The sequence below is a fragment of the Macrosteles quadrilineatus genome, unplaced genomic scaffold (assembly GCF_028750875.1).
Source record: "Macrosteles quadrilineatus isolate MER2022 unplaced genomic scaffold, UCM_ALF_1.0 Scaffold_9__3_contigs__length_116548681, whole genome shotgun sequence".
Taxonomy (NCBI): Eukaryota; Metazoa; Arthropoda; class Insecta; order Hemiptera; family Cicadellidae; genus Macrosteles; species Macrosteles quadrilineatus.
Window position 1 is genome coordinate 36,202,863 of NW_026542602.1, and position 24,995 is coordinate 36,227,857.

Genomic DNA, 24,995 nt, shown 5'->3' on the forward strand with positions numbered 1-24,995 from the left:
CAGTAACCAATCTTTCGTAAATACACAAATACCATTAGCTGCTTCCAAACAAAACAGCTGTTACAACACCACTTGCGATGCTGCCACTTCGAAGGCCGCGGCCTGGAGTTAAAGGTGGCCGTGGGTAAACTCAATGCACTCTGTCAGGGATCGACTTTGTGCATGAAAAATCTGTGTTGGCACTACTGAAAGCTAATTACTTATTTGTGGAAAAAAAACATTGAAATTGTTAAGTTAAGTTAAGTAAAAGTAATGGCTTCTGTTTGTCATAAGGTAAAATATTGTTATTTTGTGTAATACGGGACATAATCCTCTGACTTTGTTTACATATGTAAGTTTTTCCATTGAAACTATTACCATAAATGTTATAAATCTGCAATATTGCTTTTAAATGCACCAGTTTATTGTAAATAATTAAAATGCATCCTTTTCAATATTGTTCTGATTTGACAGTTGAACTTGTTTCTAGAACCAATCTTGTTTTGGTACTTGAAAAAGGACATTGTGGTTTAAAATAATCTTCTATGAAGCAAATTTATTCATAGCTTAGGGCTAGCCTTACTTCTTAACTTGTCTTCCTACACTACTTTGAGGTAATACATGGGAAACGTTTGTCATAACCTTATAATAACAATGCCATAAGATTACATTCCAAAATTAATGCTTGAATATTTCGCCTTTTAGTTGCATCTTTTTAGGTTAACCCTCCGAGTGTCCATAGTTTAGGCCTTAATGTCCACCCATTTTTGGCCCCTTTGCAAGGTTTTATTAAAACGGATCTGAGAAGCTTAAAACAATGTTAATTCTAATGTTCTATATACCATTTTGTTTGGAAAATCATGGGCTTCAATATTATATATAAAACATAAGGAACATTTTTTCAAAAAAAAAATTTTTAGGTAAAAAAAAATATAATTTCGAAAATTTTCAAAAAAAAAATAAGTTCGCGCTCAATGAAATTGTATAAATTATAGGACTATAAATATTTGAAAATAGCCACTTTGTTCTAAATTTAATGAGGATTACAAATATATAATCATATAGCGAGGTAAGTTATCAAATAAATAAGTTATGAGCGAAAAACGTATTTCAGTACATAGCGTTTAGCTAAGAATGCATAGCCTAACCATAGCTAGGAATCTGGCTGATAATTTACATCAATATCACTACCTACTTCTTCAGGATCATCAACCAGCACTTCAAAACCACTTAAATCTTCTTATAATGCACCACGTATATCACTACTTTTGATTTTTAACACTAAAACAATGATAAACGTAATAAAACACATCAGTCATCGGTCCGGGGGAACTTAGCTGTTTACAAATACACGCACGTCAGCTGTCGGCTACAATATTTTCGGAACTAAAATGACTAGCGCTTAGAGACAGACCTCTTGAGAAAGCTTAGAATATTACGGAAAGAACGATACCTAACTCGATCCAGTTCAATCCGATTCAGTCAGTCATAGAGCCTTCGCCGTAAACGATGTTTGTGCGTCTTAAAAGCGACGCGTGACCCTACACAAAGTGTGTTGTGCGTCGTTTTTATGACGCGTGACACTCGGAGGGTTAACCTGATATGATACTAATCCAAATATTACTGAAGGCTACTTATTTAAATATCCATTTTAACCCTTAGAGTGCCAGGCGAGAAATAAAAGTAACGCTCAAAAAATGCCGATGATTTTTCCCGAAGGTCGCGCTAAAAATGCCGAGCGCGATCTGGCGATTTTTAGGTTAAAATTTCGTAAAAATCGAATTTTCGATATTTCGACCAACGAAAATCGATGTATCGCATCTAGCAACTTTCGACTCAATGTTAATATATGGGTTAAAAGAATCCGAGTATTTATTCGGTTGTTATGACAGCTGTTCGATCATTACGAAACGTCCGGTCAGCCGGACGTTGGCACTTTTGGCTCGTTCTAAAAACGTCCGGTCAGCCGGACGTTGGCACTTTTGGCTCGTTTTAAAAACGTCCGGTTCCCCGGACGTTGGCACTCAAAGGGTTAATAGATAGGTTGGTTATCTTACTCTTTTAAGTTATATACTCGGTCTAGATAGGCTAATTATAATATGCAGCTACTTAATAAGTTAAGTTAGCATTGTATTGTTATTAGTAAGTTACCATATTGTTGCATTGTTTTATCTGCTAGGGGCAGTCAGAGCTTTATTCCAAATGTTTTCCCCTAACATTACATTTAGGGACAACCCCAATAACTTACAACATTCTGTTGCTGGATTTCAGTTTTTTTTTATTTGATCATTCCTCTCACATACTGAACTAACTTAGGCCTATTTGTTTTAGTGAGACGAAGTGTGAGATGTAAAGAGAGCTGCAAGATGGTGCACAGCCCGAGCTCATATGCTCACGATTTTTGGCAACACAATAGTGATCAGCAAGTGGAACTAAGCTGTCTTATGCCCAATGGAGTATTTATTCCACTTGAGGCCAACAAAAAGGCCACACTTCATGAAATCAAAGAGGTAAGGACCATTATAATAACTTAAACTATTTTAAAAACCAATTAATTCACTAAAACGTTGCCAGCAACATTGTCATTGTCATCATCTCTTGCACAGGCTGCAAAATCATAATAATCTATTATGATTGTGTCCATAATGCCAACATCTTATAAGATAGGCCTATAAATGCAATAACTTAAAGGAGAAAATCAACACAATCACACACCCGTTGATCTACACAAAGATCAACCACGATCATGATGATTTTGCCATCATCTTGTTGATGTTATTTACCCTTCAAGTGTCTATGGTAAGGATCTTAATGTTGGCCTATTTATTACGCATTCACAGGATTTTATTATGTGTCTGAGAAACTTGAAAATAAACTTACCACTCTAAAGTAGGCCTAGCCTATTGTTAACTTTATCATGTTTTGGAAAAATGTGGGGCTTCAATATCAAAAATTGTGACCACTGGGGGCTTAACCCTCTGAGTGTTAAGCAACGTTCAACACACCCGCTGTGGTGTTATGCGTCGCTTTTGCGACTCACAAACATCGTATGGCGAAGGCTCTGGGGCTGACTGAATCAATTGAACTGGATTGAGATTGGTATCGTTGTTTTCGGCAGATTTAAGCTTTTTCCTGATGTCTGTTTCTAGACGCTTTTCATTTTAGTTCCGATCATATTGTAGCAGAAAGATGACATCATATTTGTAAACAACTTGGTTAACCTCACATCGATGACTGAAGTGTTTCATGAAACTTACGTTAATCATTGTTTTAGTGTTAAAAATAAAAAGTTGGATATACATAGGTAGTGTATTATAAGAAAATTTAAGTGATTTTTAAGGACTGGTTGATGATCCTGAAGAAGTAGGTAGTGATATTGATGTAAATTATCTGCCAGATTCCTAGCTATGGTTAGGCTACAGTATGCATTCTTAGCTTTCGCTAAATATACGAAATCTGTTTTTCACCCATAACTTATTTATTTGCAAATTTACTTCCTTAGGGCCTATAGCATATTAGCCTACTATATTTTTGGAATCCTCATAAAATTTAGAACAAAGTGGCTTTTTTCTAATTTTTGTAGACTTATAATTATAAAAATTTATTGAGCGCAAACATAATTTTTTTAAAATTTATTTTACAATTTTTAGAAATGTTAACTCCACAAAATTTGTTGACAAGTTTTTTTTTTGTAATGTTTTATATGTTACATTGAAGCCCATAATTTTCCAAAGAAAATTATTAAAACAGTATACCTACTTTAGAGTGTTTTTAAGTTTCAAAGATACATTTTAATAAAACCATGTGATTGCGCAATAAATGGGCCAACATTAAAACCATTACTATGGACACATGGAGGGTTAATATTCTAACTATTGGGAGCTAAAAATAATACAACTAAGTTTTATGACCAATCAATTAACTGGCATCTGGATCTTTCTTTTTATTAATAAACCAGATCCATTCTAACAAATCCTGGGGTGTCCATATCAAAGGAGCTTCCCATAAAATATATGTTTTGGAGAGGATCGTCACATCATTACCACATCATTATTGTCTTATGTAAATAATTCTACATAAAACATTAGGCTTACCGGTACATAAAAAAAATTCTGAAAATGTTTTGAGGTTAGCAATTTTTTAAAGATTATAAAAATAACTGATTAAGTTTAAATTAGCACTCAATCAAATTGTATAGCTTATCTAGGCAGGCCTATTTGATAAATATTTGAAAATAAGTAGCCACTCTGGTCAAAATTGTATGAGGATTTCAAATATAGGCCCATAACTTAATCATATTGGGTAAAGAGGTAAGTTTGCAAAAAAATTAATTAGCCTATGGGTGAAAAACACATTTTGCACATTTAAAAATAAGTGAATTTGTCCAATGGCGTTACAGTTTATTAAAACAATAAAAACATATATTTAACCTACTTAAGTATTTTATGTTGAATGTAATTTTATTTACAATTATCTTGGATAAATGTGTAAAATTACAACATGCTTTTAGCTTTATTTTGAGGGTCCAGAAACATTTGCTGAACGTGAAGTAGGAACCTACTTTTAAGAAGAACCTACATCAGAACCTAAAATCCAAAACACTTTTCATACAAAAACCTTACAACTAACAAGAACAAAAATAAAACAAAAACTGTGCAACAACAATTTTTGGTACCGGTATCAATAGTTTTCGACACTTGTAACTAAAAACTGATAGTAAAATGATATACTGAAGAATGAATCGTATGTACAACACTTGGGCTAACTTGGGGTCTTCTGCTGGTATAGGGTCACTCGATTCCTTTTCCTTTTTTTTGTCTCCAAAAGTGTTGCATTTTATGGAAGCACTCTCTCTGCACACCAACATTACCTACACCAAAATCGTGATCTGCCTCAATTTTTTGTGTGACTACAAACAATACACTTTCTTTTCCTGTCTTTGAGGCAATTTTTCAAATTGATGGTCTCCTCAATTTCCGCTGGGACCAGGAACTGGTCTAGGTAAGGCAACACAGTTAGCTTGGCCTACTAGGGATTCAACAATATGTCTTTGGAAGTCCCGCCTTAATACTGGGTTGTCACATCACAATGTTTTCTTATATCAGAATCAGAATCATCATTCAGAATCAGAATCAGAATCATCATGTGTTATAAATAGTTTATAAATATAAAATATAGTGATATACCTTAATACTAGGTTCTATGTCTTGCTGTATTGTCCTAGGCGCATCTTCATTAACGTCTTGTTCCTTATCAAGATTATGGTCTATATCTTACGTCAGTCTAGCAACGATAGCTCGAAATCTGAGAGATAATTTACATCAATATTGCCTTTTTGTCCTGACTATTGCCGTGATCACAGGAAATCATGACAAATTTCGCCCCAAATAGCAAGATGATTTTAGATGTAGCCACAATCGCAAAAACTAATCACAGGAGTTGAAACGATTGTGGATGTTGCCATGATCGCGTGAAATCATCAAAGGTGTTATCATGATCGCGGTATATTATACAGTTATTGCCGCAATCATTATAATCAAAGGTGTTGACATGATCACGAGAAGTAATCACAGATGTTGCTGCAATTGAAGGAAATTTTCACAGATGTTGTCGTGATCAAAAGATATTATCAGCAATGTTGCTTTGATAGCAAAACAATGTTGATGGAGTTCATTGAAGGGGGGTTTCAATCCGTAAAATCTGGTATTGTCCTTGAATTTTGTTTTGATGGTAAGCTAGACAATGGTCATACTAGTTTTCATAACTTTTCTTCAGCCCTCACATTGTTATTCTTCCTCTGGAGGCGTCACTGACAATATCCCACATCCGGAAGAAGTTTTATAACCTAGTTGTGACAGTTCAGCACCCCACAATTTATGCAATGTTACCAACTGCCAGGATCTGTGGGAGGAGGCTACCAAGTTTCCGTTGCACTGGATGCTTCACGATGCCTCGTCGTACGTGTTCTCCTGTCTCAACAGCATGCTGGAGATGGAGGAGCTGTTGGATGAAAGCAAGAGACTCTGCGATGTTAAACCCTTCGTCGCAACACTCAAGGTCATTGAACGACTGGGCGACAAGGCGGAGAAGACACTCAACGCAAACATTAGTCATCTAATTGGCAAAGGTGAGAATTAGTAACTTATGGATAAAGTATGGGCGGTTAACCTCAGTTAGTCATATTATATGCTATAGGCCAACTCCAGTAGACTTCATGGATATTAATCAAGGTTTCTGAATGATGACTTTCTTTGATTATATACTCTGTTCTATATGTTATTAGAACGAATTAAATGTATTTATCAAAGTACAATTCTAACCAACTTTATTCAACAAAAATTATAAACAAAGTGAACAAGTAAACATTATAACCAGCTGATAATAGTTATAAAATAAATAAGCAACAAGTAAATGTAGACATTTAGCATGTAACATATTCGATTCCACAATAACTGTACAGTAAAATTTAGGAGGCTGGTGCTAAAAATATTTCTGGGAACTGCATGATAATGATTTGAATTTTGACTTTAAATTCATAAGTAATCACTGCGTTGTGCGAGCTATGTCTAAGTACAAGTGTTTTCACTTGGAGGTGATTTGGCGACCCGACAAGTAACTTATGACTATGTGAATCGATAGAAGGACTTACTTAATACTAAATGTTAGTATGGTAAGTCCTTAGGCGTGAAAAGATGTTATAGTTAATTCATCAGAAGGTTATCTTTGTTGTATAGGTGGTCCAGTGTTTATAATTGTTTTTGATCTTCCAAACTCTTATCTTCCTAAATTTGGTCAAAGTGTCCAAAGGCCTAGTTTTCAAGGTCTTGAGGTTTTTGCTAAATCAACTTTGTGAAAACTAATAGAAAACATTAACTGTGTCATAGGATTGCACGAGTTTGACTCACTGAAGAATTCAGAGGTGAACTACTTCCGCAGCAAGATGAAGGCCCTGGCCGATGAGATGGCAAAGAGCAGACAAAATAAGGCTTGGCTTGAGAGGTTGTACTACCAGTATCCTCCAAGGGTAGCGCTAACAGACCAGCTGCCTGAGACAGTCAAGTGCGGCCTGCGTGATGGCAACTACAAACTCACCGTGAAGAACATTGCTTTTGAGAACACTGCGGTAAGTAAATGTGGGGTTTGATTATTTTATCCTCTGAGTTCGCTGAGAAGTTTCATAAATTGATTATGTATGTTAGTCAGAATCATCTAACAATTAAGCTGTCATTTAAACAACCTATATCAGAAATCTGAGTTCATATCTGGTGTATTTTATAAATGCACTGTTTTAAACAATTCTCAATCCTTCATAATCTCTGTTACCAGTAGTAGCCTATCGAATGCATTTTGATACACTCAGAATTTCCAAGCCCAAGCTGAGGGCAGGCCAATTTGGAACACACAGTAGGTCCTAATTTAATGTTTTGTGGACAGAAATCTATAATTCGAAGGGACGGAAGTGAATTTACAGGCTAGATTTTTTCCAGTCATAACCAAAAACTACATCCTGTTTGGCACATTAGCATTTGTTTTTAGTTAGAGCACTAATTGAATCATATGGCTGGCAGAAAGCCGCAAAGCCCAGGTGTTATAAAGTCATTCCCTAAACAAAAAAGGCTTGAATAACAACTAATCTATTCAATAAGTGGCTAGTATTATTAAATAAGAATATGAAATGCCAAAATCTTAAATTTATCTTAGTTTCCTGACAATTGTTTGGACCGCAACTAGACGCTTGTCATTTTTAAAACTTCAATGCAAAACTTCAATTTTTTTCTGTCAAACATGACGTCCAAGTTGCAGCTGCTTGACCAAGGTATCACACAAAATTAATGAGGAACTTTGCACAAAATTTAAAAGATGAACTCTTAACACCTAATTTGAATGGTTTTTTTTCTCTCAGTAAACCGAACATCTTGATAATTCAAATCTCTTGATTCAAATTTACTTGCTTGATCACTCCTATTTCGAATGATCAAGAGTCTTCTGTATTTCAACTTGCAGACTGCGTTCACGTTCAGCGTAGCGCTGCAGACCAAACCTGTCCAGCTTATATCGCAGATTCTCACCAAGAAGGCGTTGAACCTGAACACCAAGGGGGAACACGTCAGTGAGTACGTGCTGAAGGTGTGTGGCCAGGAAGAGTACCTGGTGGGAGACTATCCCCTTATACGCTTTGTCTACATACAGGAGGCCCTTAGTAGAGAGACCATCCCTACACTGGTGGCTGTGCCCAAGGAGTACGTCAACAGTGAGTAGAGGAACGAGATAATATCAGTTGGTTGGATAAGTAGTTATTGTGCTTGCTTGGTAATAACAATAAACATTTTTTTTATGTTAAAAATTAAGTAAGGTTTGATCCTGAGAAAATTTAAGTGTTTGAAAATGGCCCTAGCTGTCTTTATCATTTGACTTTCAATAAATGGTCCTGGCTTAGTAGGTTTTATCATAATACTCATCTTCTTGCTTTCTTTTTGTTTGGCCTCAAGAGCTCAAAAACGCCCAGTACATCTTCATCAATTGTATTAATATTCGCTCATTTTATTGAAGCTCACTTTCCCTCACATTGTAACTTCTTTGTAAGAGCATCAGAATGTAATGGCTTGACCAATTGATATGAAATTTGGCCAACAGCTAAAGAATACTGAGCACAATGTTTTGGTAAAAAATATTTGCAAATTTCCTTCTGGATTTTATTTTACGGGTCACGCAATTTCGCTTGTTATTTTAATGTAAGTTGAAAGAAAAATTCTATTGGGTTTATGACATATGGGTTTATCTCGTTTCATTTAAATAAGATAAACATATGTTAATTGTTTGTAACTGTTTTGTTTACATTTCAATGTTTACTTTCATCCTAGGTTAAAGTTGGAATGTAACAGTTTATCAATGGAAGTAACAGTTTTGCTATATTTGTTTTGAGCATGACTGTGGATCAAGCTGTTGTGGACATTGGATCTTCAGAATTTGGCTTAGGTTTGTCCTACGTAGGCCTATCAAGAGTTAAGACATTTGAAGGCCTGCTTCTGGATCCACCATTTTCACTAGACCGATTGATGTCAATTAACAGACACGGATCTTGGGCAAAGAAGAAAGAGGCTCTTGACCGTTTAAACGAAATGTCAAATACACATGTCTAATAACCTTTTATCAATTTTTATTCTTAACTAAATAAATGAACTATCAGATAAATTTGTCATTCTTTAGAGCTTAAATAATATCGGGCAAACAAACGGTGAATCTGTTGAAAGGGAACATATTGTAGGTTGTTAGCTGCTTTAGCCATTGACAATCTTTAAATAATGCTTCGCTCATTTATGCGTCTAAAGTGTAACAGCAGACCACCCTAGTTTTACTATGATAAAATTCAGAAACCTCACATCACCATTTAACATGAAAACCTGTACAGTTGAAGTAGACCATGTATACGAGAACCCAGACTCATTAGACGAGCTGAAGAGGCCGCGCCCCTCATTCAACACCCTCACTCTGCGCAAGAAGGGCAAGTACATGTCTGCGTGGAACATCTACGACAGATTCACCTTCCGTGTGTCTGCCATCTGCCGGCTCAACTGTGACACAAACCGCAGCGTGGAGGTGGGTTGTCCAAAAATGCTACAATCTTACTGACTTACTTACTCCCATGGCCATTGATGCCCTAGAAAGATTTTTGCCTCGCCAACAATTGCTCGCCATCTTTCCCGGTCATAAGCATCATCTACTCCTCCTGCTCCTGCAATCTACTGCTCGCTCCTGATCTTTCAATGTCAGTCCTCACACTGTCCCACCATCTTCTTTTAGGCCTTCCAGGTGGTCTTCTCCCGCTCGGCTACCCTTCTCCTTTTTCCTTTAATAGTGTTCCTGTATCCCTTCTCAAGACATGTCCAACCCATCTTAGCTGTCTAACTCTCGCATGTGCTGTAAATCTGTAATATCATAATCGTAGTCTCTGCATAAATTTTGTATTTCTTCATTATGCCTGATTCTCCACTCTGATAAATTCTACCATCAGCTGTGTTAAATCGATATAAGTAAAGAGAAACACCGTGATATATCAAACTCTTGATACTAAGCAATTTAAGAAGAAAAACATTAGTTTTAGTGCAAATTGTGTAACGGCTACTATCAAGAAGATGTTAACCATTTCCCTGCAACAGCAGATGATGATCATAATCTCGCCATGATCGCAGGAGATGTTCACGATTTCATCACGACCACTGGAGACATTTTGTGAACCCTCGCTGAACACTGGGGAACTTCACGATTACACCACAACCACAGGAGACGTTCACAATATGATGGAAATTGCATGATATAATGTACAGTACTTGATACCCTAATTCTAGTGGTACAGTTAATATTTCTGAAAATGTTCAGTTTCCAAAATAACCAATTTTGGATTGAGACTTGAAGGTCAACCGGACCCGACCCTAAGTAAAAGTCTGGTCTGCACTGCTACCACCATCTTATTAATGTTACATTCCTTTTCTTTAAAGGTTGGAGTGCAAGCGGGGCTGTTTCACGGAGGCAAGTCATTGTGCGAGACTCAAAAGACTGCAGAGAAACTGGTGTCCAAAGACGGCAATGTTGAGTGGGAAGAAGACTTGACGTTTGATTTGAAAGTCTGTGATATTCCGAGGATGACAAGACTTTGTTTTGTCGTTTACGAAATCCTCAAAAGCTCCAAGGGCGTCAGAGCTAGGCGACTGAAAGATTCCAAACAAGTAAGTAGCAGTTTGGTTTTGATGTTTGAAAGGGATGCTGTCGTATGATAATTAGAGCTTTTAATTTTCATCAAAGTCTAAAGTCACACATTAGAGAGCCAATAAAGTCACTGATTTTAATTTAAAGGATTTTTAAGTCAGGAATTTTATTTGGACCTCAAAATGAAATTGTTATAAAACACTAATTTAAAAAAAAATTTATAATTAGTCTATAATTCTCAAAAATAAAAGAAACAATTGGAAAGTAACATAGTATATAGTAATATAAATTTTGTACTTAGTCAAAACAGAGAAGAAATGGAAAGTGCTATTATTCTGTCTCAAAATTTACTTAGTGATCATAGTTTCAAGAGTTTTCTCCATTATGACAGGAAAACTGTGCATATTATTAATAATTCTTCTTGTCAAAAGGTTACTCATAGGTTAGTCATAATTTCTCCTGGTAGACATCCTCCTTGTTTTATCTGTTCTACAGTAGATTTAAAAACTTATTTTTGTTTTTAGCTAATTTCCCTATTAGGCTAGCCAATCTAGAGTCAAAATAAGCATAACATCAAACTTAAGGTAAAAAAACACAAACAGTTGACAATAGCCCAATTGAGTATTTTTGGTATTTTTTAGGTCTATTCCATTATATTGGATGTTTGAGTTTTTACTCTAAAATATTTAGTTTCTCAATATTACCTAATCGTGACATTTTTAATTTTTTAAGGTTGAGTAAGGTATTTTGTGCGAGGTCTCAGTTACCAACTATGATTTTCAACTAATGGAGTGATTCAAACAGTCTTCTCTAAAAAGGAGAAGATTTCAGCTAGTTTTTCTAAAAATATAAGACCCTGGACTAAAAGATGTTATTATTGTTGTTGAAAGAAATTACCTAGTTTTATATACTTACTTGGATATACAAAATTAAGTCATATAATGATTATTTTTGTGTTTTGTTATTAAACTTACTTTTCACTTTTCACTCTTCTTTTTTATCATTTTCACCCTAGTTTTTTAAAATAATTTTTTTAGTTTTTAAATAGGCAAATAAGCTTGCTAATTTGGTAGGAATTGGTGCTATTTTGTCTAAACACATTGTAAGGGATGGACATTCTCTCTAATCATCAGGATGTGACTATCAGGTTTCACTATTGATAGAAAGCATCTAAAAGTCAATACTGCAGTCATACAATGAATCATAGTTATCATGTTCCAAATATTACCCATCTGATAAGCTTGTTACTGTTTTGGATTGTAAATCATTTCTAAGTTTATTCTGACCTAACTGATGATAATAAAAAACTAGAGTAAAAATTATTTTTTTAAACTAGGGTGCAAATGATGAAAAAGAAGAGTGAAAAGTGAAAAGCAAATTTAATAACAAAACACAAAAATAATCATTATATGACTTAATTAATTTGTATATCCAGGTATATAAAACTAATTTCTTTCAACAACAATAATAACATCTATTAGTCCAGGGTCTTATATTTTTAGAAAAACTAGCTGAAATCTTCTCCTTTTTAGAGAAGACTTCTTCGACTCAAATAAGTTCAAGTTTGGGAATGAAAATGGGAGTTAAGTAAAAAGTTTAAATACCCTGTAATTGTTTATGGATTTTTTAAATATTGAACAACCTGTTTGCGAAACAACAGTCTTTCCTAATTCCGTGAAATGTCCGATTCTCCATAATTATTGGACGATGTTGCAGGAGCTGTATGTAAACCCCATGGTATGGGTGAACACAACGGTTTACGACTTCAAGACCCAGCTGAAGACAGGAGCGATGACGCTGTACATGTGGACGTATGCGGAGGACACACAGACGGACGACCTGTTGCACCCTCTAGGCACAGTGGTCAGCAACCCTTACGTGGATCACTCTGCAGCCCTCACCATAACATTCCACAAGTCAGTACACATTGTCTCTGTATACTATATGTTTTTCTTACATCTGTGTCTGTTTGTAAGAGGTCTGTGGGTCTTGGATTTTGGGTCCCGAGCCAAAAGTTGGCCCATAAGATCGGTTTGAGCCAGAAATAATTTTTGGAGCAAGCTCGGATCACGTTATTCATTCGGTACTAGAGCAGTTTGAGTCACATTTGTAATCTCACGGTCGTAGAAAGCTAATAATATTCACGATTTCAATGCGACTGCAGGGAACGTTGACAAATTTGCTGCAACAGTTATATAGATGTTCACAATAATTGAGCAGTTGTAAACATTTCTTGTGACTGCTAGGAAATCCTGAACTTTTGATTGGGCAATCTTTGCAGACACTTTTTGCAATCTTTGTCAGGAGAATGTAAACTTGACTCAAAAAAGATATTTTTATTTTTAAATTGTTTTTGGGTGATCATTTTTTAATGTTATGTTTCAAAATAAAGCTAATCTCATCAAGAATTTGGAATGTTAATGGTAGTAGTGATAGAAATTTTTAATTAAATCATTTCTTGCACAGGTCTCTTAATGACCAATGTGATTTTTTTCTCTAAAAAGTACGTGTATGATTATTTGTACACTTTTTGGAAATAAATTTGATTTAGATTTATTTAGCATTTATTTTATTTATCCATAATATGTTTCTGTTATCAGGTACCATGCAGAACACACAGTGATCTACCCTTCCATAGACAAAGTGCTGGAGTATGCAGACAAACAAGACAGTATTGAGAGCATGGAGGAGAAACCAGCTCCACCTATGAAGTATATTGACCACATCAAGTGAGTAACTTTTACATTAACAAAAATACAATCACAATCCAAATGTCTATGTAAAAGTTGTTTGGAATTGGTCCGAGAGCAATTAATTGTAACAGCTGTTTTGTTGCTGATGAGGTGCCTTACACCAAACCATAAATTATCAATGAATAAGGGTGATGTGGGATGTACATGTAGAATCAAGATGTGATCTGTTTGTATCCTATTAACCATTGTTTATGTTTTCAGAATGATTGCTGAACGAGACCCGCTACACGAGATGCATGAACAAGAACGGAAGGTGATCTGGTCAATGAGGCATGAACTGGTCAATCGGGTCCCTAATTTGTTGCCCAAACTACTGGACTGTGTGGAGTGGAATGATCACAAAGAGGTACAGTATAATAATCATACATTTTTTGTCTGGATAAGAACAAACCTGTTGACAATTTTGTAGGATAAGTTGTAGTTGTATATAAAAGTGTTGAGTATTGTGCTGGAAATTGTTTGGTCGCCAAGAGATGTAATACTGGATGTATCCTTTGTTACATTTCCAGTCTGAAATATTTGTTGTTCTGTGATCAGTACAAGAACTAAAGATTAGAATGTGGTGTGCTATTGACCGATTATCTGTATTGATCTGTTTGGTTGTCATGATTTCATAGGGTTTAGTTATTCAATCTATTCTTCGATTATTTATTCGTTTGGTTATTTTTTTTTATTTTTTTTTTTTATTTTTTTTTTTTTTAATAGAGGGCCAGGCTTACAAGTTACCATGGGATTGCATCGCAGCTAGAACAGCTTATTGTGCACCCTCGTTCACAGATCCTCATTCTCCGTCAAATCCCAGGTCTTTGGTGAACCGTGAGAGCCTTTTGACTATGGTGACCTGTTTTTCCCTTTGATCTCCCATCAATAGGCCAAGGGATCTCATACGCAGACCTTGTAGGGCTGGGCACATAAATATACCTTCACAGCTTTCACAAGGTCTCTGGCTGGGGCAAGCCGTAGCGAGATTTCCCCGAAAGGACTCAGCTCCTGAACTTGCTTGACCAGCCAATCCTTTGTGGCTGCGTCAGCACAACCTCCACCTTTCTTCCTGGAGGCTTCAGTAGAGTCAGCTTTGGGGGTACCACCCTTGCCCTGCTTTTTCCCAGCATCCTAGTTCCCAGAGGAACTGGCTTTGCAGGCAGCAGAGTTAGGGTGCTTGGCAGCCCACACCAGCCTCCTCTCACTTCTGGATAGCACCTTTTGCCTTTGGCTAAAGCATCCGCTATCCTCCGTCTTTGCAACTCACCCCTGGAAAGTCAATTTTCATACGAGGGATCTCATACACAGACCTTGTAGGGCTGGGCACATAAATATACCTTCACAGCTTTCACAAGGTCTCTGGCTGGGGCAAGCCGAAGCGAGATTTTCCTGAAAGGACTCAGCTCCTGAACTTGCTTGACCAGCCAATCCTTTGTGACTGCGTCAGCACAGCCTCCACCTTTCTTCCGGGAGGCTTCATTAGAGTCAGCTTTGGGGGTACCACCCTTGCTCTGCTTTTTCCCAGCATCCTAGTTCCCGGAGGAACTGGCTTTGCAGGCAGCAGAGTCAGGGTGCTTGGCAGCCCACACCAGCCTCCTCTCACTTCTGGATAGCATCTTTTCGCCTTTGGCTTAAGCATCCGCTATCCTCCATCTTTGCAACTCGCCCCTGGAAAGTCGTTTTTCGTTCCTTTCCGGTTTCTGCGAGCTTGTCGTCATTGTCAGATTTCAGTAGACCTTCCTCCTCCATTTGGGTCAGATTGTCTACATTGTTCTCACGAATAGCGGGTATTTAAGTCCACCTCCCCAGTGACCCGATTAGAGAGGTAAGGGGTGCGTACGACTGGGTTACCCCTGGTTCCCAGAAGGCTCCGTTAAGACACTGAATATTAGGCCCCCAGTGCCACAAGACTCTTGGCACGGATCGCATTACACCTTAGTCTAGGGCCCCCCTCACTTGGTTCTGTAGGTGGACCAACACCCAGTGGCAGAAGGTAGCTCTCCGCAGCTAACAAGTGAGAGTTGGGGTTTGGTTGTGGCCAATCTGCCGAACCAACCCCGCATGCGAGGTTTGGCCGGAACGGCGCGAAATTTTCTCCCACTCACTAAACCCCCATACCTTCCCGTTTGGTTATTTGGTTAACCTATTGTGTGTTTTTGGAATCAGGAAATATTTAGGTTTTCTGATGTAATTTGTGTTCCCGGCTGAATAATATGCCAAATTCTGCTGAAAGTGCTTAGAAGGCTTATTTAGTATGAAAAACCAATAAATCCAGATTTATGCCAAATTACTGAATATGCAAATTGCATACTTAGTAGGGGTCTGCGGGTCAGACTTTTTTGGTTCGGGTCGGATCGGGCCGATAATTTTGGTCCTCGGGTTTCGGGCCAAAATCAGGTCGGGCCAAAAATTATTAATTACCGGATTTTTTTTATTTTTTTAACTCCTATCTGTGTTTATAATATTACTTGAAAATAACATATGGAAAAAGATTGTATTTATGTATATTATTTCATGTTCATAACTTATTTACAGCTTAGGAGTTGCCTCAACTCCAAGAAAGAAGAAAATAATTTTTTTGTATCAAGCCATTCTTTCCCATTTTCATAACTGTTGAAATATCTAAACAGCTATATTACAACAAGTTTGTAATGGAACTTAATATAAATGGATCATAAACAAATCAATTAACCTTATCACAAGTTTAGGGCCTGTGGACTGGCTTCAAGACTGCAAGCAAGAAGAAAATAAAAATTCTATGTTTCCACCATGCAATATGAATCATTCATTCCCTGCCTCCTAACCTCCTAAGTACAAAAACCTCACACTTACAATAGCATTATTAGTTACATCATCATAAATAAAGAATTGTCTATTATTGGCATTAGTAGGCATACAGCTTTACATAGGAATTATTTTTTATATGGCCTAAAATAGTAATAGACTAAGCAACATGACAAGTGGAGAACTCATTGAAGAAAAGATATTGTGTAAACTAATTTACTATAAAACTCTAAAACAATCAATAACACACATACATTGTTTATGGTATAGTTATAGTAAAGACTGTAAAAATTGCATATCATGTCATACACAGTTATAGATACACAGTTATAGGCACAGTTATAGGTATTGCAAGAGATTAAAATCCTAAAACAACTGATTTTAGCTAATAAATGAAAAGAATTAAAAATCCATAAACTCAAGTCAAACAATATCACAATTATTAGGTACCCGAAAAGGAACTCTTAATATATAGAAAATTATATTAAATCAAGAGAAAAGAAAGTTAAATGCTAATTTGGCAACATAAGCAGACAGCAGAGACATTATAGTGCCCTAATTAGCAACACAACAAAATTTTTTTATACTGTAAGTCAATTTTTTTGAAACTGTAGGGTCTTTTTCTCGGAAGGAAGGGTAATAGAATGTAAACAAAAAACCATGAATCACTCTCACAGCCGGGCCCGGGGACACTCAAGGTTACATACCCTCCCCCTCCCCTCCCCCCCCATCTTACACAACCCGAGCCAGGCGGCCGTAGAACGATTGGCACACATTTTTAGCCGATTTGGAATAGCACGACTGGCACAATCATTAGAGGGGATTAAGAAGGGTCAAACTGGAAGGTTCGGAAAGGCACGATTGGCACAACAGACCGGTAAGGAAGTAGTAGGCAGGTAGCCAGAATGAGGGTAAATGGAAATTGTTTTGTCCCCACAAAGTCCCCGCTGTAGTGCTTATTAGAGTTAGCAATTACTTCATTCATGGTGTAAGTTTGAGCGACAAATCTGCTGCTACGGTCACTGTCCCTGCTGGACCCAAATAAAACTACACTAACCCAACCTAACTTAACTAAACCTAACCTAACTTAACTTAACTAACCTAACCTAACTTAACCTGACCTAACTTAACCTAACCTAACCTAGCCTAACCTAACCTAAGCTAACATAACCTAACCTAACCATTGAAAATACGCGATATTACTGGCAAATGACTGTCGTAGCAGAGTTGACGGGGAATTAATTTTAAACCTCCCGTTTTCCCTCGTTCGATGGCGTTTACCTGGTCGAGCGGTTGTGCCAATCGTGCCTTTTCCAAGCAGGCGAGTTGACCATACTTATTCCGCTCAAATGATTGTGCCAATACTGCCATGGGCAGAAGATCCAAAAATGTGTGCCAATCGTCCCGTTCCCAGCCAGGCCCGGGGACACTCAAGGTCATAGACCCTCCCCCTCCCACGCCCCTATTACACCACCCGGTTGTTCCAATTGCTGACAAAATACAAGTAACAAAACAAGGAAGTAGAGACAAAAAGATATATTTTCTTTATTCAAAAATATAAAACTGTTACAGATAATTTCCAAAGAAATTAATTCATGGTAGTTTGTGTCTTGTAAATATTGTATTGGATCTTAGAAATATCTTTTTTGAAACTCAATCTAACTTAAGAAAAAAATAATTTTACTGATGAAAACTTTCATAAAATTATAAAATATTTAGGCCTAACCTCTTTGTAGACTTGTTGATACTTGATACTTTAAAAAAAAATTAAATGGTGACCATAAAATGCCGAACCAGACGATCAGAAGTGTTGTTTTGTTTTGTTACTGAATGACAAAAAGGACAAGATACAGATCTGTACACTATATCAGATATTTCTTTTTGTTTATAATTTATTATGTAAATAAAATACTAAAATATAATTTAAACTAGGTATGGAATAAACAATAAATAATTAAACTGGTACCTCTGGATAAATAGTCTTTCTTTTGACTTCGTTTTCTTTGCACTGTTGCGTCACGGCTTTTGTTTTGTCAGTAGACGACTGGCTCTGGCTAGTGACAGTAAGGCAATAATTGCTCTGCTGTGTCTTTGTCTTGTGTCTTTCTTAAACGTGAGTTTATAGGGATGGACGGGATTGAATTTTTAGTTCGGGACGGGACGGGACGGGATTTTTATTTCCTTCCCAATTTTTGGGACGGGACGGGATTTTTTCTGTGCATAAAAAGAAAGTCTTGAGTATTGCAGTTACCAAAAAAAAGCTTACAAAATCAATTTTTACCGTTTGTGGTACTGATCTATAAAAACAAAAAAAATGGGTAACAATATACAGGTACCTATGGAAACTTGTGACTCGCGGTCACGGTGCAATCGTCAAAATGACCGAGGTCACGGGGTGATCGTCGGTATGACTCGCGGTCACGGCATGTTCGTCAGTATGACTCATTGTCACGGCGCGTTCGTGGGTGGGACTCCACGGTCACGTCGTGATCGTCGGTATGACTCCGCGGTCACGGAGCTATCGCCGGTATGCCTCGCAGTCACCGCATGATCGTAGGCATGACTCCGTGGTCACGACGTGATCGTCGGCATGACTCCGCGGTTACGGCGCGATCGTCGGTATGACTCGCGGTCACGGGGTGATCGCCGGTATGACTCGCGGTCACGGCATGATCGTCGGTAGGACTCCACAGTCACGGCGCGATCGTCGGTATGACTCGCGGTCACGGCGCGATCGTTGGTAGGACTCCACGGTCACGTCGTGATCGTCGGCATGACTCGCGATTACGGCATGATCGTCGGTAGGACTCCACGGTCACGGCGCGATCGTCGATAGGACTCCGCGGTCACGGCGCGATCGTCGGTATGACTCGCGGTCACGGCGCGATCGTTGGTAGGACTCCACGGTCACGTCGTGATCGTCGGTATGACTCCGCGGTCACGGGGTGATCGCCGGTATGACTCAGGGTCACGGCGCGATCGTTGGTAGGACTCCACGGTCACGGCGCGATCGTCTGTATGACTCCGCGGTCACGGGGTGATCGCCGGTATGACTCGTGGTCACGGCATCAAAATATCGTATGACTCACGGTCACGGCGCGATCGTCGGTAGGACTCCACGGTCACGGCGCGATCGTCGGTATGACTCGCGGTCACGGCGCGATCGTCGGTAAGACTCGCGGTCACGGCGCGATCGTCGGTAAGACTCGCGGTCACGGCGCGATCGTCGGTAGGACTCCACGGTCACGTCGTGATCATCGGTATGACTCAGTGACGTAGCCAGGATTTCAAAATAGGGGGGGTCGACCGACCAGGGAGTCCGGGTAAAGGGGGGGTCCGGGAAAATTTTTATAAATATAGACCCTAAAACGGTCTAGTTTAGCTCTCTTGGCATTGAAAATAATCAACCCCAACGCCAATACAGTACGATTATATAATTCTACATTTAATTTAACAATAAATATTATATTTAAGACCAGAAGGGGGGGGGGTCCGGACCCCCAGGACCGCCCCCTGGCTACGTCACTGTATGACTCCGCGGTCACGGGGTGATCGCCGGTATGACTCGCGGCACGGCATGATCGTCGGTAGGACTCCACGGTCACGGCGCGATCGTCGATGGGACTCCGCGGTCACGGCGCGATCGTCGGTATGACTCGCGGTCACGGCATGATCGTCGGTAGGACTCCGCGGTCACGGTGCGATCGTCGAAATGACTTCGTCTCCTGCGTTCGCGGACCTATCGCTCGCAATAGCGGCGTCATCGGCACTCGCGAAGCGGTAAAATTGCCTACGATCGGACCAAATCCCGTCCCGAAAAATTCCCGATTAAAATGTAATCCCGTCCCGATAATCGGGAATATTTTTTTCCCGAAAAATTCCCGAAATTTCGGGACCCGTCCATCCCTAAAACTTAATATTTAATTCTAATTTTAACATTTTAATTCCTCTGTAATAATGTATATAAGAGTGTTTTTTTGAAAATTACTTATTATAACTTTAAAAATAGCCTAATAATTATTTTTTTTGGCCCGACCCGATCTTGGCCGGAACAAATCTCTGACCCGACCCGGTCTCTCGGGCCTTCCACTGGCCCGACCCGACCCGAAAAAATCGGGGACCCGCAGACCCCTAATACTTAGCAAAGTTGTACTGTATCACAGGTATAGGTTAATTTAAATGATCGTCCTAACCACTTGGTAGCCTTGCTATCTTGAAGACTGTTCTCCAAGTTAGTAATATGTTTAGTAAGTTTAAAATCCTGTGAAAATTCTCCTACACAATCTTTAAACAACTGATTTGTTAGATTACCATTACCTCGTGAACTGTTATGTGCATAAAATTTTACTGAGTAAACTATGTTTGTTATTGTAATGATTGCAGGTTGCACAAGCCCTGTCCCTCATCAAAACATGGCCTAAGCTTCCAGTTGAGAAAGCTTTGGAATTGCTAGATTACGCTTACGCAGACCAATCAGTTAGGAGTTTCGCTGTCCGATGCTTGATGGATGTTAGGTAGGCTGCAACCTAACATTTATCTCTTATTGTATCACTAATTGCAAAAACATTCCTATCTAATCTATATGTTAAGCTAACTAATTTTTCTACAAGCAAGAAGTTTCTTCTTGAGGACCATTGATAATTTGTTCAAACCATGTATGTTTGTAAGAGACTCATGAGATTGTGTGTTACAGTGATGAAGTATTATCCCTGTTCCTACTGCAGCTGGTACAAGCACTGAAACATGAGTCTTACCTGTACTGCGACTTGGTGGAGTTCCTGCTAAGGAGAGCTTTCATCAACCAGAAAATCGGCCACTTCCTCTTCTGGCATCTCAGGTTTGATTATTTACATTATTTAGTTTAGATTATCAAAAGCCACACTTTCCTTGTTCCTAACCAATTTTCTGGGTTGGGTGGAATGAAGCTTCCAAGCAAACAGTGGTCTCTTCTTTGCGGTTGGTTAAAAACCATTCGGGTAATTTTTTTTATTGGTGTGAAAATGAGCATGAGAGCTTTCACGCTAACTTATACGGTTCAAAGCGACAACAGAAACCAGGGCCATATTGCAGCCGTCCAATGCCACTAAACCGGTTGGTTGTCGCGCCTTGGCCGTGTGTCATTGGCATATATATAGTTAACAGCAAGCATTAACTAACCAACGTGGCCCCATTAGCCAATGCAAATAAATTAGCTGTTGGAATGTTTATTGTTTACAATCTGACCTCTTAATTGGACCCTGTTTATGTTTATAGTAACATTGTAACATTCATCTCGCTGTACAATCAGAAACCGTGTAATGTAAAAGAAACTTAGAAACGGCATAAAATCATACTGTTTTCAATTGGTCGGGGAAACCGTATAGTGTGAAAGGAGCAAACGGATCATCCCGTCTTCATAAGATGAGAGAAAGTTGACTTCAATGGCAGCACCTTGGATTTTGCTTTATGGAGAGTAGATTGATCCTAGGTTTCGGTTAAATTCTATTTTAAGATAAATAACACAAGTACATTTGTATTGAAGGATTTTTACAACTCAAATGAAGCCATAGAACCTACGTTTAGTCACCTAAATAAGCATTTGAGTGTGTTAATCTTTGATTGACAGGTTGTAACCCTACTATGCCACCAAATTTAACAAGCTTGGACGAATTAAAAAACTATGTGTAGTCTTGTGGTTAGTGTTTGGACTTAAAGATAAAAGGGGCAGGTTTTGTTTGACCCCAGGACTAAAGAAATATCTACACAAATTTTATGGGGTTTGGAAAGCTTTTTTTCTAACTCAGTTTTTTTCTTGCAAAATATCAAGTAGTACTGAAACTGACAAAAATAAAGCTGTTACTACACTCCTGTTCCATTTTATTTTTACGTTCAACAGTTTCAATTGCATGTCCCTAGACTAAACTGGTAAGTGCAGCATAGTGACCCAATAACAGTGAAGTACTGCTACGGTGTAAGTTACATGAGCAAGCAAGTGGTAACTGCAAAGATAAGATGTGTATAGCCCCGTTCACACGGGGCGAGTTTACAAGCTACACGCCGGCTTTTTTACACGCAGCTAGTAAAATAGCTCAGTGTGAACGACGTAGCGAGTAAAAAGCTGCTTGTAAAAAAGCTCTGGAAAAAGTTGACGGTGCCGCTACTTTACACGCCAACTCGCCAGCTTTTGAGCGAGTAGGCGTGTAAAGTAGCCCAGTGTGAACACAGTTGCTTGTGCTTGTGCGCATGTTATTCGAAGATGTCGGAGGATTTAGTTCAAGCCGCTACTGAGCGAGTAGAAAAAGCATCGTGTGAACGAATACAAGCACACTCGCCAACTTGCCGGCTTCTTACACTCCGGCGAGTAGCGTGTAAACTCGCCCCGTGTGAACGAGGCTTAAGTGTCAAACCAGCAAAGTTTGGCTTATCATCCCAAGACAGTGACATTGAGCTACTGTCTTAGCTTAGGTACCTACTTATTCTACCTCCCTGTTGAGTTCCAACTGTGTTTGACACACAGGTCAGAGATGCACGTGGCCTCCGTCTCAGTGAGGTTTGGTCTGATCCTGGAGGCGTACTGTCGTGGCAGTCAGGAGCACATGCGGACTCTGGAGCGACAGATCAAGTTCCTGGACAGGCTGAAGACTACCTCGGAGCAGGTGCGACTACGCAAGGACAAGGAGAAGGCTAAACATTACCTGCAAGAGATGCTGTTGGACATGGAGAGTCTGACTAGTGTACAGAGCCCACTAGACCCTAGCTACCGCATCAAGAGAGTTAGGTAGGTCATTGTGCCCAAGGTGGGGGGTTCAAATACTGCCAATCACCAACTTCTTTTATGTGACTATGCCGTAGCTCACTGTACACCTAGCCTGAAGTGATATGTAAAACAGTTCCAGACTAGAGCATAGTTACCACATCAAAGTTCATATTCACTGAGGCGCCAGGTTCAAATCCTGCTATTCACTAATGGGTGAGGGAACGGTGTATCCGTAATTGTCCATTTTTACTTTTAACTTTAGAGAAGCTCACTCTTGCAGGATTGTAAGAGATTTTGAGCCCCTCCTTTGCTGGTTTTCCCCAAAATATTTAAATTAAAATCTATTGTAAATAGCATTTTTAGGATTAAGCAAGATATTTTTGTTATGTAAGTTGCCATTGCACACATTACACATCCAATAAAAAAGCTTTTTTGCTTGTGTTTTCTTGTGTAAGATCATGAGATGGTCTTTTTTCAGGTGAAGTTATTTTTTCCCCTTGTGAAACACTATCATAACCAATATTTGCTTAACGCTTCCAGAGCGGAGAAGTGCCGTGTGATGGACAGTAAGATGCGGCCGTTGTGGGTCGTGTTTGAGAATGAAGATATCTACGGTGATGACATTTATATCATCTTCAAAAACGGAGATGATCTACGTCAAGACATGCTTACTTTACAAATGATCAGAATCATGGATCGTCTGTGGAAGGACGAGGGATTAGATCTGAGGTAAGCAATTCTAATCTACAATATTTGAAAAAAGTTGTATTTTATTTTTTAAACAAACCTGATTTATATTTTTAACCAGAACAACCTAGTTTTTGACCCTTGTCTTAAAGTAGCCACAGATTTTCTTGAGTAAAGTTATTAATTCAGTTAATAACCATGAGAAAGATTCCTGTCCACCATTCATTTCATGACATTTTTCTTTCTGACCCAAAACTTTCTTGCTTGAAAATGCTGCCAGTGACAGTGAACATTTTATATGGGCTTTCTTACCTCATCCTGTAGTCCAAAGTTTTGTCAAGAAAATGTTCTGGTAGGCAGAATAGATTATTCAACAACACCTGCCATTCATTACAAATATTCCTTTGTATTCAATGTTTTTGTTTCTGATTTTATAATGTTCTTTTGTAGGATGAATCCGTATGACTGTATATCTACTGACAACAAAGTAGGACTGATAGAAGTGGTCCTCAATGCTGAGACTATTGCCAACATTCAGAAGGAGAAGGGAATGTTCTCAGCAACATCGGCATTCAAGAAAGGATCCTTGTTATGTTAGTAGAGAATTTGAAATTCAATTTAAGTCAAACATACTAGGATACATTATGTGGTACATTGTGTTGGTTACAAAGAGATTAAGAAAATGAAAAACCCAAAATGCATCTTAGACAAAGGAAAAATTTCATCAAAATCGGATCATTTTTGCTCGAGTTATCGCGCTAACGGACACATATATAAATATATATATATATATATATATGAATTTGAACGGATGGTGTTTTTGGCCTCTGGGGACCTCAAAACGAAAAAGTAAATCGGTCCCGGGTCTAGGTCTTACCATGAGACCTACGGTAATAGCTTATTCCCTATATGGGAAATTCGCTAAAAGTAAGGTGTCACACATATATGATAGTGCGTGGAACAAGTGTAAAAATCTTTCACTTCCGGAGACCAACACCATACTTTGGGAATCGACTAAATACATGTAAAAGAGTGAAAATCAGCCGGGAGGCAAGCTGTAAAATAATTAGGTCACGGGCAGTGACGTCATCAAAATGGCCGCTCAGCCAATAACAATAATGTCACATATCTCGTAAACCGCGTAACCGATTTTGACGTATGACATCTTATTTGAAAGGTCTAATTATTATCTATAAAAAAGGTTATTACACCTTTAGCGGTTAAACCAACGGTTTCTTTGTATTTTAGAAAATATTAATTTTTTACGCCCCACAAAATGGATTTTTGCATTTATCATTTGGAAAAATTAAAATAATCAAAATTTACTTTCCACCGTTGAATCCAGCTTTAAAAGGTGAACAATTTAGTAT

General features: G+C 38.4%; 1 protein-coding gene across 2 annotated transcripts in view; it reads left to right on the forward strand.

Annotated features, from left to right (window-relative positions):
* Positions 1-247: 247 nt before the first annotated feature.
* Positions 248-24,995, forward strand: part of LOC129002982 (phosphatidylinositol 4,5-bisphosphate 3-kinase catalytic subunit delta isoform) — a 35,672-nt gene continuing 10,924 nt past the window's right edge. Inside the window, exons 1-15 of one of the 2 annotated variants that reach the window (XM_054431140.1) lie at positions 248-331; positions 2,311-2,489; positions 5,878-6,106; positions 6,864-7,102; positions 7,984-8,230; positions 9,389-9,576; positions 10,476-10,703; positions 12,400-12,599; positions 13,284-13,412; positions 13,638-13,782; positions 20,586-20,716; positions 20,896-21,039; positions 22,699-22,959; positions 23,479-23,667; positions 24,076-24,218. In XM_054431140.1, coding sequence (XP_054287115.1) covers positions 2,346-2,489; positions 5,878-6,106; positions 6,864-7,102; positions 7,984-8,230; positions 9,389-9,576; positions 10,476-10,703; positions 12,400-12,599; positions 13,284-13,412; positions 13,638-13,782; positions 20,586-20,716; positions 20,896-21,039; positions 22,699-22,959; positions 23,479-23,667; positions 24,076-24,218 — 2,617 coding nt within the window. In that variant the 5' untranslated portion in view covers positions 248-331; positions 2,311-2,345. Of the gene's footprint in view, positions 332-545; positions 594-2,310; positions 2,490-5,877; positions 6,107-6,863; positions 7,103-7,983; positions 8,231-9,388; positions 9,577-10,475; positions 10,704-12,399; positions 12,600-13,283; positions 13,413-13,637; positions 13,783-20,585; positions 20,717-20,895; positions 21,040-22,698; positions 22,960-23,478; positions 23,668-24,075; positions 24,219-24,995 lie in introns of those variants that run through there. The other variant, XM_054431141.1, reaches the window with a different exon arrangement.